The 14,811-nt window shown below is 41.8% G+C and overlaps 1 protein-coding gene across 3 annotated transcripts in view; it reads left to right on the top strand.

Annotated features, from left to right (window-relative positions):
* ADAMTS6 (ADAM metallopeptidase with thrombospondin type 1 motif 6) overlaps nt 1-14,811 on the top strand; it is a 303,817-nt gene that overhangs the window by 12,692 nt on the left and 276,314 nt on the right. For all 3 annotated transcript variants that reach the window (XM_042841735.2, XM_024107369.3, XM_042841736.2), the window contains exon 4: nt 7,460-7,628. In XM_042841735.2, coding sequence (XP_042697669.2) covers nt 7,460-7,628 — 169 coding nt within the window. The remainder of the gene's footprint in view (nt 1-7,459; nt 7,629-14,811) is intronic.

Below are 14,811 nucleotides of genomic sequence, written 5' to 3'. Positions count from 1 at the left end.
GAATGGCAGTGTCACAAAGCCCACTACCCCTCCCAGAAAGGCTGAGACAGTGTTATGGGGCTCCTTTCACTCCCCAGAAGCAGGAGCCTGGGGTGGAAGTAAGGCTCTCTTTCCCCTTCTCTTTAAAAGAGGTGGGGACCCTCCAGAACTTACACTTCAGCTCTTGGGATATCTCACTGCACTCTTGGCTGGGCTCACTGCACACTTCTCCTGCCACACAGAGACTCCTTTGCTGGATGATGTTGGCAGGGCCCTCCAGAGCAGTGGATTTTGGAGTTAACACCCCATTCAGATGAACCCATCCCACAGCTATTTTTTCAGGCTCTCTGCCATTTCAGGCAGAAGTCACTGAATCAGTTACAGTCACGTCATATTTTCAAACTTTTCCTTCCCACCACTGAGAGTAGAAACTTCCCTTCTTACATTGAAAGCTTATATTCTACTGTAATCACAAATCTCCAGGAGCTGGGGCTCTAGCTTGTGCCTTAATCTTGCCCTGCTTCTAGTTCTCCCAGCATCTGTTTTTTGGGGGGAAATTTGGGAAGTCTCCATCATTCTCTGGACTGTCTGAAACTATTTTGTATAGTTTCTTTTATTCCTCCAAAACTGGGGTTTTTGGAGATTGTCCTGTGGTTTTTAGCCTCTAAGAGTAGGAACCAAGTCAGTGTGATAAAGAAAGAATAATTACTTATTGACAATTCTGCTTCTCTGGAGAGGTCATTTGTTTGAATTCCTACTTCACATGCCTTCCTCCTCTTAGATATGTGGATGGGCCTACATTTTCAATTACTAATTTTTTTTCCTGAAAGTTTCCTCCTATCACAAATAGCCTTTGGTATCTATTATATTTTGAATGTGAGGAGCCTTGTTTTTCCCCTCCTCAAGGAACTAAAGCAAAATGTTCTTGAAGGTATTGAGGCACTAGCATTTGATCTTAGAATAAGGCTGTGCCTGAGAAGCCCAGATGCCTTTGAGACAATTCTACCCTGTCCCAGGCTGGCAAGCTGAGAGCCAAGAATAGGAATACAGTCAAATGATATCTTCAGGGAAACAGAATTACAGGTGACCAATTATTCCTTTTCCAAGAGTCTCAGTTTAAAGTCTCACTTTAGTAAACATGTCATGAATATGGAGAAAGAAGTCTCTAATGGAGTAAGGGGAGATGTTCTTACTGAGCTACTTCCAAGGTATAATGGCAGGAAAGCCTCATTCTGTTGTTGTAAGAAAAATATTTTTTGTTCATTACAACCTGTCATTTTCAAAGTAACACACACTAAGTTCATAAAGACCCTGTTTAGAAGTGCAAACAGAGAGTAATATTATATACTGTCATTTCTTCTATCCTAACATTTCATAGGATTCATATTCATAGAGTTTAAGACCAGAAGGGACTATTAGATCATCTAGTCTGACCTCCTGCATATCACAGGCACTTAAATTTCACCCAGTTACTTCTGCATTGAGGTCAATAACTTGTATTTGACTAAAGTTGGGTTAACGCATAATTTCCAGAAAGGCATCCAGCTTGGATTTGAAGACATCAAGAAATGGAGAATCCACAGCTTCCATTGGTAGTCTGTTTCAATGGTTAATCACCCTCACTGGTAAATGTGGGCCTTATTTACAATATGTATTTGTCTGGCTTCAGCTTCCAGCCATTGGTTCTTGTTACGTCTTTCTTTGTTAGGTTTAAGGAATCCTTTAGTACCTGGTATTTTCTCCCACTTGATCCCATTCTGATCAAGTCACCTCTCATTCTTCTTTTTGATAAGCTAAGCAGTTCTTTAAGTCTCTAACTGTAAGGCATTTTCTCCAGCCTTGGAATCATTTTTTAGACTCCTTTCTGCACCGTTGTCAAGCAACAGCCTTTAAAAATAGAGACTAGAACTGTGCATGGTATTCTGGTGCCAGTCTCAACAATGCAGTATACAGAGGAGAAATCCTCTCTATACTCCTCCTTACTACTTCCCTGTTTATAAACTGAAGGATCACATTGGCCCTTTTTGTGACAGCATCTGGTACTGGGAGCTCATGTTGAGTTGCTCACCCGCCTTGTCCATCTTTTAAAGTAATTACCATTTAACACAACTAAATATTTTCATAGACGTGAAATCAATTTTAAATATGACACTTTGGATGACATTTAAAAATATTATTTGATTTATGAAGATTAAAACCCAGACCATATCCTGTTCTAGATCTGTCTGAGTGGAGTTCCCTTTGATGGAAATGGGTATTTTGTGTGTGGGCTTAGCTTTCACAAGATCCTATAAAGGCTGTCCTGTGTGTGTATGTAATTACTGGGAAATGAGCGCACACATACAAACATAGTCATTTGCAGCATGAATGTGCAACTATCTATGTACTGTGCAAGAACGGTTGAGGAGTGGGTGGAGCTGTATTTATGTTGGCACATTTGTAACTTTCAGTGGAAAATTGTGTAGGAAGCTTCCATTATTGTCAAGCAACAATACATATGTGTACAAATTAAAGTAGGAAAGCTACTATTTACTCAGTTGCTAAAATGCTTTTAGATGTGTGGATTAGAAAGTCTCAGAAAGAGCAAAGTCAATACAGGGAGCAAACTATGGCAACGTTTACAGTAGCAGCTGGTGAGGTGATTCCCCTGCTCGTGTGCACAAACATAGCGTGAATCTAAATAGCAGGGTAGCTGTAGTAGCACAGGTAGCAGCAGTGGCTAGCTCTGTGAGAGCTAGTGTGAGTATCTGTACATGAGCAGGGGAATCATACTCCTAGCTTGTAATCTAGAAATAGCCTAATACATAGAAATACGTTATTTATTCATGTCTGGTCCTCACAGAAGAACAAGAGAAAAGCAACATGTTGGGCTTCTTCAGGAAGATATGAAAAGTCAGATATTAATTCTATGCTTTACGCCTAATGGAGAAAATTATGTCATCCATAATATTTTTGTAATAGGTGTATTTTAAATGGTAACTCGTACAAACACCTTCTCCCAAAAAACTTGTTTCAAAACCCAGTTAAGATTGCTACCAAACAACATAGTTACCTATAACATCATTTAGAAACCTCAAATTCATAAAAACAAGGAAATAGGTTTTCAGTAGGTACAGGACTGGGTTTACAACTATTACTGAAATCAGTATGAACAGGATTGGACCAAAACTATCCAGAAAAGCCATATATTTTTTTTAGTTTTGAAATATTTTTCCATATATAGACAGCACTTGAGTTTTCAAGGAACTTTAACCACATGGAAAGTTTGAAGGAGTGTTAGTAAACTAGATAAAGACAAAAACATTTAAAAAGACAATATTTGAAATCATGGTAATTTTTGAGTAATCCGTAATTCAAAAACACTGTGATGTGGTTCCCCTACCCTCCCTGGGCAAAAATGTTCTCTTTTGCCTTCACAGATATCTGACAATTTTCAGGCCAAACCAGTGTTCAAAGCTGAAGTTTATAGGGGGCTAAAATAGAGTTTCACCCATTATGGAGAAATGGTAGCCTCTCCATAATTAGGGTTTTATAATAGAAAGTGGTTGAAACCCTAAGAAAAACTATTTTATTAGTAAAATTATATTTCTTTTCCATTAGATAGACAGCTTTAATTGCAAGCCATAAATTAAGTTTATTAATGGTGATCTGCAAAAAAAATTAACAAAGTTCCATCAGCTTAGCCCTGGTCTACACTGGGGGGAGGAGGATCGATCTAAGTTATGCAACTTCAGCTATGTGAATAACAATGGAACAGATCTTGCCTTTCAGATTTAGGTTCTGTAAACACAGGCAGATATCACTCCATCTGTTAGCCTCAAAAACATGACCCTAGTGTATCTCAGCAACCATATAACAGCTAGAGACTCAGTTTATACATTATGTGGACTATACTGGCATAGATACGTCACCATAACTATGCTGGCATAACCCCAAAGAATAGATACAGCCTACTGTGACAGAAGGGGTTTTTCCATCAGTGTAGGAACACTGCCTCCCCGAAAGACAGTAGATAGATTAGTGGAGGCATTCTTCCAGAGACATAGCTGGAGGTTATCTACACTGGAAGTTAGCTTGACATAGCTATGTCTATCAGGGATATGTCAACCTAAATTTAAGTGTACACCAGGCTTTAGGGCTAGATTTATAAGAGGGATATAGGCATCTAACCTTTAGGCAACCTGCTGCCTAGTGGAATTCACAACCTCAGCTTAAGCTCTTAAGCTCCCTACATTATGTGTTGGTGCCTAAAACAAGGATTCACAGAAGCCAGCATGCTGAACGGGGAGCTGCCTAAGCTAGCCAATAGGAAATGCTGAGAGGAGGGGTGTTGCTTAAGCCCCACCCTTCAAAGGAAGTGAGGCATCTGTCTCTGCTTGGGATGCCCGATCATGAACCTCCGCCCGGAGTTAGGCACCTAAGCCAGGTCAATGCTTTCTAAAGAAAAAGTGAGGAGGAGCTGCTGCTACCCTGCGTATATCCACTAGCTTAGTGATTAGAGCACTCATCTCGGATGCTGGAATCCTGAAGTGCCGCTTTGACCAGATTAAAAGCGAAGACTAGAACCTAAGTCTTCTACCTCCTAGGTGAAGAATTCCCCCCTCAACCACTGGGCTATAGGAGGATATTCTTGAATGGGTCTTTTTCAGTCGCTCCTGTATCGTTTTGTATGACATACTTCAATAGTCATTGGAGCAGTTAGTGAGTGAGAATGATGCCATAGCCCTGTGGTTAGGGCATGTAGCTGAAAGCTCTGGGTTTAAGTCCTTCTTAAGAATTGGGGGAGGAAGAGAGATTTGAACCTGGATCTTCCACAATCTTGGGTGAGTGCTCTAACTATTGGCCTACTGTATATAAGGGGTGGCCACCATCTCCTCCTGTCTGTCTGGTGTGGGTTAGGCACACTCAGAGCATGCCTACTGGATTGGGCCCAACAGCCAAGACAGGAAGGGGAACGTCTAGTTTATGAATCCTGCTTGAGCTTAGATGAGCATTAGATGCTGAGCAGCTTGGAAATGTCAGGATTTTGGTGGCTTTGCACATGCCCACTGGCAGAAATGTTGCAAGGATTTTTATTGGTGGAAACACAGTGACTTTAGGTTAGGTAATAGCTGAGTGGGGAGGTTGTGAATGCCAGTGGCACCTAAATGTTGTACTTAGGTGCCTAAAAGGGTAGTTAAGTGCTTGAGCCCCTTTTGTGAATTTAGCCCTTCATTTTTATTTTAAATGAAAACTTAGGGCTTGTCTTCACTACCCACCTGGATCGGCGGGTAGAAATGGATCTCTCGGGGATCAAATTATCGCATCTTGTCGGGACGCGACAATCGATCCCCGAATCGACGCACGTACTCCAACAGCCCAGGTAGGAGTAAGCGCCATCGATGGGGGAGCCGCGGCGGTCGATTTGCTGCCGTCCTCACAGCGGGGTAAGTCGGCTCGGATACGTCGAATTCAGCTACGCTATTCACGTAGCTAAATTTGCGTATCTTAAATCGATCCCCCCCCAGTGTAGACTTAGCCTTAGATGTGGAACAACAAGAAGGTGGTATGGAAGAGGTCTGGTACCAGCATATGCTGGCTAAATTTGAGCCCAGATGTTATTTCTTTTGTGAAGTAACTCAGTTTAGTGAACATGTAGTGAAAACTACTGTAGAAGAGGAGCATTTATGGTAATGGTTTCCATGTAGGAAAAGGCAACTGAAAGCTGTGTGTGCAGTTTAGGATATGTGCTCATATTCTTTGAAAATAAATGTATAAGGTACATATGTAAAGCACCTTCCTTTCCAAAGTGTCCCACAGCACTTCACAAGCTATATACAAACTACTGAAATATGGATGTGCAAATGTACAGGGTACCTCTGTCAGTTTTTATAAGTCATTAGGTGAACATTACAGCCTTGTAAAATGACCCCTTACAATCTTGCTGTATGCATGTTACACTGCCTGCTGAGACACAATAGCTTATGTGTTAATTTTTGAAAATAGAGGTTCTGAGCACCACCTGGGAGATGCTGAGTATGCTCAGTTAAATAGTCAGACCATGTCTACACTGCAAAATAAAACCCGTGGCAGCAAGTCTCAGAGACAGGGTCTACAGACACCTGGTGGGTGGGTCTCAGAGCCCAACATCCAGCCTAAGCAGGAATGTTTATACTGCTATTTTTAGCACCGTAGTGCAAGCCCCTCAAGCCTAAGTCTGTAGACCAAGCCTCTGAGACCCGCTGCAGTGTGGTTCTTTTTCCTTCAGTGTAGACATACCAAATGGACTATTTAAAACTATGTCTAACTCTGGTTGACTTCAAGATAGTCTTTATAATGCCTTTAATGTAAATAGTATCAGTTCCTAAGTGACTTGCCTAAGACCACAGAACCAGGGTTAGAATTTGAAACTTCCTGCTTCCCAATCCTCTTGCTGTTCCATACTTCTCTCTCTTGTATTGTAAAGATTGTCATCAATTCCAAAGCCCTTAGGTGTTGATGTAGGGACTGGAATCTTCAGATTGGCAGATATAGTGTGGAATTATGTCTATAAGGCAATTCCCTAGTGTTTCCACATACAAAGGAGCTCCAAAGCTGGAGTTATTTCTTCTAAATTCAGTTTTAATGGCTGAAAATCCACATATTAAGGCATGTAGGAATTTGTGGAGTTGGCCTGACATGTCTCCTTTCCTTCCTTAACCACTTCCCCTTTCATGAGACTCTGAGATTGCAAACATGGAAGTAATGAAGAATAAAAGGTCTTCTCTCATGCATTGTAAAATTTGGAAAAATGATCAGTTTCCTGGGGAGAATCCAAACTAGTGAATAATCTGCTACAATCATGATCTGCCTAAAATCTGTAGTGGAATTCTGAGGTAAAAATGTATATTTAAAAAGTACCTCATAAATAGTGTAAATTAATGAATGTTATTAATTTGAGCCTAAAGAAGTGCAATATAGTGTTAGAATTCAGCATTTGGATACAAAACACAGTGGTTTCATTGAATAATATTTGCCTAAAATAAATCTGTTATGTAAGTTTTCTCTTTTGATGCAATGTGTTGCATTAAAACATCTCTTGGTATGCCATCATAGAGAGACACTGTGTTCACTCTTTGAACAAGGCCATTTTGGCTTGGCATCATTTTTAATGGATATGAATCATATAATTCTGGAACATCTTTGTCAATAGATTGTTTCATGAGGGGAAAAAAAGGCTGATTGTCACACACCAAAAATGTCTCTTGCTGTCTTACCACATCTGGCCAAAAATGGTGGGAAAGAATTGAGGAAGGAAGGCAGGAATTTCTTCCTCATTTTCTCTTTGTGTTGCTAATAAGAGCCCGCTCCTTCTCCCATGGAAGTCAATGGGGATTTTGCTGTGAGTTCAATGGGAGGAAAGCTGGAGTTTGCTCTGTTTAGTATGTTGTCTTATAATGAAGGATATTTGCAGAGAAACAGTAACTAGTTGCTTTTGTTTGTCTTTTTATTCTCCTTTAAGCATGGCGTTATTGCTACAGAAGATGAAGAGTATTTCATTGAGCCTTTAAGGAATATAACTGAAAATTCCAATCATTTTAGTTATGAAAGTGGTCGTCCCCATGTTATTTACAAGAAGTCTGCCATGCACCAACGACATCTCTATGATCATGCTCATTGTGGCGTCTCAGGTAAATAAGCATGAACATCAATTATGCTTTCACTCTTTTAAAAAAAGTGTCATTTAAGATTTAAAACTAAAAATACCTTTATATTATTTCTACATTGGTTCCATGTACAGTATGTAATAGGATTTTATTATAGTGAGTTTTGCGTTAGGAACTCTCCTCTTGGATGATGCTGTTCACCCCTTTGAAAAGTAGCTTTGCATTTTTTTCAGATTCAAGTCAAGAATGTAGTGTCTTTGAAGGCTAAGGCACTGGGAGTGAGTCTTATTTTATTCCTGTATTGAGTACAGTGGTAGTGATGAGCGCAGGCTTCCTCACAGTGTGCTGTAAGTGTACCTCATCCCTGACTGGAAGGCATGACTTGAGTGACTAAGTATTACAGCTGAATGTTTAGTAATTGTTGTGTATCTCATTTGAAAAAACTTGACACATGATAAATGTGTGTTGATGTTATGATTAATAATATATTTGGAAATGAGCTGGAAGTGACCAATTTTTTCTTTGATACTCTTTGATACTGATTATTGATTCAGTTTGTTAAGGTTACTCCCAAAATAGTTGCATAGGTGATTTAATTATGCGTGTCATGGGAGTGAAATCATAGTTTTGGTTGAAAGATGTTTCCATTCATAGCCCAATTTTCCATCCACTTTAAACTTTTTCAAAACTCTTCTATTGTCCTCAATGTTCCCTGCTTAGACTGAGGCCAAAAGATAACTTTTTTTAGGTCAGTTTAGAGTAAATCTAACAAGCTGTTTTAGATTTATGGAACTAAAAAAATATTTTTTACATCTTTGACAAATGGTCTAACCTTTTATTGTTTATGTACATCTTAAGAATAGTTTGTTCTTAAAAGTTCACTTTAATCTTGGGCATTAGTCCTCAGTAAGATCTTGTGCATAGAACAGGTTTGGCAAATATTAATTTCAAAATAAAAAAAGGTAACAAATTCATTATTGACGTAATCTCTGTTGGCTGCTATTGTTGGAGACTGTAACTTGCTGGCACCATCTGACTGAGATTACAACACAAACCCATACCTGGAGAAGAGCTTTCCTGAGTGGTTCAGTTAATTGTGTTCTTCCTCTGTGTGGGGAACAGCACCCTTCAATTCCTCCTATTTAATGAAAGGATCATGGAATGTAGGTTACTGCTTTTTTCCCCATGATCATAGCTCCTATCAAGGCTAATTTCCCACTCTGGCACTTTGAGTGCAGAAGGTGGGGGCCCGCAAGGATTCTAGAAATTAATACTTGCCACTCCAGGCTTGTATTAAACTTCCAAGATTACAGCTTTTCAATTACCTTGCACCACCCAAGTGCAAAACCCCCTTGAGAGCCCAGGAAGGCGCACTTGGGAATTCCTTCCTGTGGGGTACCCTCAAGCCCTTTCACCCCCCCCCTCCGGAGAAGAAAAGAAAAGAAAAGAAGGAGAAAGAACAAAAAGGAAATCAGCTGTTGCCACCAGCTAATTAAACAACATGTGCACAAACCTCTTAAGACACAGAAATCCAATCATGTTCTTAAAAAAGATTAATTTTATTTTTTTAAAAAATAAGAACATACATCTGGAAACTTAGGCTATTGCTAGATTTTAAAAGAGTAACTACAAGGATTAAGAGTAGCAGCCGTGTTAGTCTGTATCCGCAAAAAGAACAGGAGTACTTGTGGCACCTTAGAGACAGATTTATTAGAGCATAAGCTTTCCGAAGAAGTGGGCTGTAGTCCACGAAAGCTTATGCTCTAATAAATCTGTTAGTCTCTAAGGTGCCACAAGTACTCCTGTTCTTTTTACAAGGATTAAGCATCAAGAATAGTTTTCTTGAGGTTCAGCTTAAAAGTTACAAGCAAAACAAAAGCATTTGGGGTTAGCACAGAGGAGTCCACAAGCCATAAAGAAATAAAAAGGATAAACCTAATTGCGTCTTCCTAGACATTTCCTAATCTACTTACATATCTGGGGTTTTAGATGAGTAGTTTCTAGGTATGATACTGACGATTTTTCATATCTGGCCCAAAGCTTCTTACAGCATAACTGCAGCCCTATCTGCCTCTCCCCGGAGAACAACAGACAGACAAAATGGGAGTCTTGTTTCAATTTTAAAAAGTTCTAGTCTTCCCATTGGCTCTTTTGGCCAGGTGCCCACTCACTTCCTTTTACCTATGCATAGCAGTGAGATTTTTTAACCCTTTATAGGTAGAGCAATTAGAGAACAGCTACTAAGAGGGATTTTATAGGTACTGGCTGGCTGGGTGTCCATAAAAAGGAGCTATCTCCCCCTTCATTTATCACAGCCCCAGAGCAGGGAAGACATATCAGCCCCTCCTAAGGACACCATGTGGGGAGAAAGATAATTAACTATACCCAAAAAGTCATCCGTGACAACTGAGGGGAGGTGAGATGACCAGCCTGGTGTGGGCATATTCTAAGAGGTGATCATCACACACACAGTTCATCAAATGTGTATATTGAGAGCTTGCAGTCCTGTAAAATGTGTCCCTGCACTCTCTTAAAAGTGTCCATATACTACCCACAGCTTTCAAATCCCTCCCACCCTCAAGTCCCTCACATTCATAACCCCTTCCCCCCCCAAATGCAAACCATCACCTGCAACAGATTCCTCTCTACTTCCCCTCACTGCCTTGGAACCTCCTTGTCCCAAGTTCCTTCTCCTGACATACTCTCCACATTTCTCCCAGATGTGTGTGTCTTCCACCCGGCCCACTCCACACCTCCTCCCGCCCACAACTGTAAAACCCTCAAACTTCCTCAGGACCTCTGACAAGATCTCTTTTTTTCATCCTTTCTCAACTTCCAAATCCCAGGACCAGGTCTACACTAGAAACGTTTGCTGATATAGTAATGTTGGTTAGGTTGTGATTTTTTTTTTTTTAAAGATACCACTTTGAAACCAGCAAAAGCTGTAGTGTAGATGCAGTTACATCAGCAAAAAGTGCTTTATTATATATTCAAGGAGCTATACTGGTAAAAGCACTCTGGCTGATATAAACTGTGTCTACGCTAGGAGGGTTTGCCAGTTTAGCTATATTTCTAATATAGACTAGACCAAAGTACCAAAGGACACCTAGCCTGTATCAGCAAAATAGACAGGTATAGAGGGATCTCCAGTCGATAGCATTTGGTGGACATGGGGAAGATGATATTTCTGACTCATCTGAGAAAGATGTTCAGATATGTGGCATGAAGTGGGCAGATTGTCTCGAGGATGTTCAGTTTTCCTTCGAGTGATTGTGTACATATACTTTCCACCGGATGTGCATGTGCGCTCAGTGCACTGAAGTGGGAAATTTTTGTACCCCTACATAGCACATACATCTCTATTGTCCTTGTGCTCTTAGGTGAGGGCATAAAAGGGGCGTGTCCACCACCTCCTTCTCACTTCCTTCTTACCGCCTGTGGCGAGAGTTGGAGTCCCCTGTAACATTAGCTTTGGTTAGCCAGCTCTGGAAAATGTTCTCTGTATAGTTAGTATAGTTGTAGTTAGTATTTAGGATAGGATAAGATAGTTAGTTTAGGTGTAGCTTTATTAGTACCTGGAGGATTTATTATGAAAAAATCCCCAGGTTTTAAACAGTGTGCCATGAGCAGGGCTGTTATCTCTGTCACAGATGGGCACAAGAGCTGTCTGGTTTTTCTGGGTGAGGGACAGAAGGGGGACAAATGCCCTATTTGTACATTCTTTTGCACCACACTAAGAAGCAGAGTGACTATCATCTTAAAAGTTCACCTCATGAAGGAGGTGATAAGACCTGCAACTGAACCAAGCCCCAGTCATGACCCAGAGGATTCTGAATCAACTCAGAGTGCTACTCCAGCTACTTCTGACTCCAAACGTAAGTCTGGGAGTAAACATCATCCGTCCCCTTCTCTATTTGAATTGAAGTGTTCTAAGCATTCAGGCTCTGACATTACCTCTAAGTCGCAGACTGCTCTCTGAAAATCATCTGGTAAATCCTCTGGTGCTGGTTCAAGGCCTCGTAAATGGAAGTGCTCACTTCTTCTGTCAAGCATGGCATCATCAAAAAGTAAATGCAATTTTGGGTTGCATTAATAGAGACATAGCATGCAAGTCACAAAAGGTGATAGTACTGCTCTACTCTGTGCTGGTGAGGCCTCAGCTTGAGTACTGTGTCCAATTTTGCTCACCAATGTATAGAAAGGAAGTGGAGAAACTGGAATGTATCCAGAGGCAAGCAACAAAGATGATCAAAGGGATGGAATGCACGTCATATGAGCAAAGGCTGAAGGAACTATGTTGTATGTTTAATTTGGAAAAGAGGAGATTAAGCGGGGACATGATAGCAGTCTTCAAATACTTGAAAAGCTGCTATAAAAAAGATGGAGAGAAGTTGTTCTCTCTTGCCAGAGGGCAGGATAAGAGTCAATGGGTTCAAATTACAGCATAGCAGATTTAGATTAAATCTCAGGAAAAATTTCCTAACTGTAAGAACAATAGGACAATGGAACAGACTGCTTAGGGAAGTTGTGGAAGCTCCTTCACTGGAGGTTTAGAAAAAAAAAGGCTGGCTAGCCATCTGTCTTGGATGGTTTAGATACAACAAATCCTGCATTTTGGCAAGGGTTAGACCAGGGAGGGGGCAAACTACAGCCTGGGGGCCACATCAGGCCCTCCAGACGTTTTAATCCAGCCCTCGAGCTTCCTCCGGGGTCCGGGGCTTGCCCTGCTCTAGTGCTCAAGCGGGGTCGGGGGCTTGCCCCGCTCTGCACGGCTCTTGGAAGCAGTGGCATGTCCCTCTCTGGCTCCTATGTGTAGGAGCAGCCAGGGGTCTCTGCATGCTGCCCCCGCCCCAAGCGCCACCCCCACAGCTCCCATTGGCCGGGAACCGCAGCTAATGGGAGCTGCAGGGGCAGCGCCTGTGGACGGGGCAGCGTGCAGAGCTGCCTGGCCATGCCTCCACTTAGGAGGTGCTGGAGGGGTGAGGGCTCCAGCTGGGGGTGTGGGCTCTGGGGTGGGGCTGAGGGGTTGGGGATGCAAGAGGGTGCTTTGGGCTGGCACCAAGGGGTTCGAGGGCAGGAGGGGTATCAGAGCTGGAGGTTGGGGCATGGGAGAAGGTCAGGGGTGCAAGCTCCGGGCGGTGCTTATCTCAAGCAGCTCCCAGAAGCAGCAGCATGTCATCACAGATATCTGGTCGAATGATGACAATCAATAGGACACTAGAATATCAGGGTACAAAATGTTTAGGAATGACAGACTAGGTTGTGCTGGTCAGGGAGTGGCACTATCTGTGAAAGAAAGCAAAGAGTCAAATATAGTAAAAATCTTAAATGAATCAAGCTGTACAACAAAATCTCTATGGACAGAAATTCCATGTTTGAATAATAAGAATATAGCCGTAGGAATATACTACTGACCATCTGGCCAGTATGGTGATGGTGACTGTGAAATAGTCAGGAGATTAGAGAGGTTATAAAAATAGAAAATCCAATAATAATTGGGGATTTCAACTATTGCCATGTTGACTAGCTACAATCACCTCATCACCACAGGATGGGATGAAGAAATAGTTTCTAGACCCGATTGATGACTGCTTCTTGGAGCAGCTAGTTTTTGAATCCACAATGGGAGAGGCAATTCTTGATTTAGTCCTAAGTGGAGCACAGGATCTGGTCCAAGAGGTGAATATAGCTAAACTGCTCAGAAATAGTGACCATAATATAATGAAATGTAACATCTTGGGGGGGGGGGGGGAGAAGGGGAGTGAAATACCAATGAAGCCCTCCACAGTAGCATTTAACTTCAGAAAGTTAGTGAATGAGAAAGCTAGTGAAATGGAAATTAAAAGGAGCAGTCACAAGAGGGAAATGCCTGTAAGCATTAGAATTGGAAAAGTTACAGAGAAGGGCAACAAAAATGATTAATTAATGAGACCGTTCTCTGAGCTCCCCAACTGCCCCCTTAGGTTGGTGGAAGCGCTCCTGGTGAGAACACACAACACCAACCCAAGGAGGGTAGTGTGGACATGAACCACTGCAGTAATTACTGTGGTGGTTGTAAGTCAACCTAATATAGGTCCACTTAAGTTTTTAGTGTAGACATACCCCCAAGTGTTCTCCCAAGTAGGTCTGAAACTAAATGTGCAGAAGTCACAGTTACAACTCACTCAACGTATAACTTTCATAGAAGCAGACCTCCACGTCAGATCAGCCATAGCTTATCTCCAAAAGTGGGGGTATCAATTTATAGCTGCCCTTTCCAACAGCCTCAGGTCCAACCCAGCAACAACAGTGCATGTCTGCCTTCAGCTCCTGAGCCACATGGTCTTGTGCACATACATAACTCCGCACGCCAGACATCACCTTCTCTTTCTGCAGGGCTGGCTTCATTTGGTATATTGCCCTTCCAAGCATCCTCTGGACATGCCCATTTGTGTACCTCCTTCAGTGTTTCAGTCTCTGAAATAATAGTTGGATTCATGAAGCATACGCAAGGGAATTCCATTTCTATCTCCAGAACTGACTATGACTCTGGTAACAGATGCATCTTTAAAGGCTGGAGTGTCCATCTTGGTCATCTTCAGACACAAACTCTTTGGTCACCTCAGGAAGCTTCCCTCCACATAAATGTCCTGGAGCTCAGGGCTATTCGTGAGCCTGAAAAAAATTGATGCCCACTATTCAGAACCAGACGGTGCAAATTCTTACAGACAGCACCGCCACAATGTTTTACCTGAATAAGCAGAGAGGTGCAAGATTGTCTCCACTGTGCCTGGAGACTATTGTCCTGTGAAATCTGTGTATTCATAACAATGTTTCCCTGAATGCTTTTCACCTTCCAGGAGTGAGAAACACACTAGTAGATTCCATCAGCAGGGTTTTCACAAGTGGTCAATCAAGAAGAATATTCACCTCCAGATTTTCCACTGCTGGGGATACCCAGTAATAGACTTGTTTGCGACCAACCTCAACAACAAATGCACAATGTTTTGCTCCAGTGCCGACTGCAGCTGGGTTCCATCACAGATGCTTTTCTTTTTTTCTGGTCGGTCACCTCCTAAATGCATTCCCTCCTGTTTCTCTCATTCCGAGGATACTCAGGAAGTTGAAACAAGACAAAACATAATTAGTTCTCATTGCGCTGGCATGGTCAAGACAATATTGGTTCACAGAACCACATTACCTATGTATCTGTTCACAGATAACTCTA

The sequence above is a fragment of the Chrysemys picta genome, chromosome 6 (genome assembly GCF_011386835.1).
Source record: "Chrysemys picta bellii isolate R12L10 chromosome 6, ASM1138683v2, whole genome shotgun sequence".
Taxonomy (NCBI): domain Eukaryota; kingdom Metazoa; phylum Chordata; order Testudines; family Emydidae; genus Chrysemys; species Chrysemys picta.
Note: the sequence above shows the minus strand (reverse complement) of the source record. Positions and strands in the feature narration are given on the sequence as shown.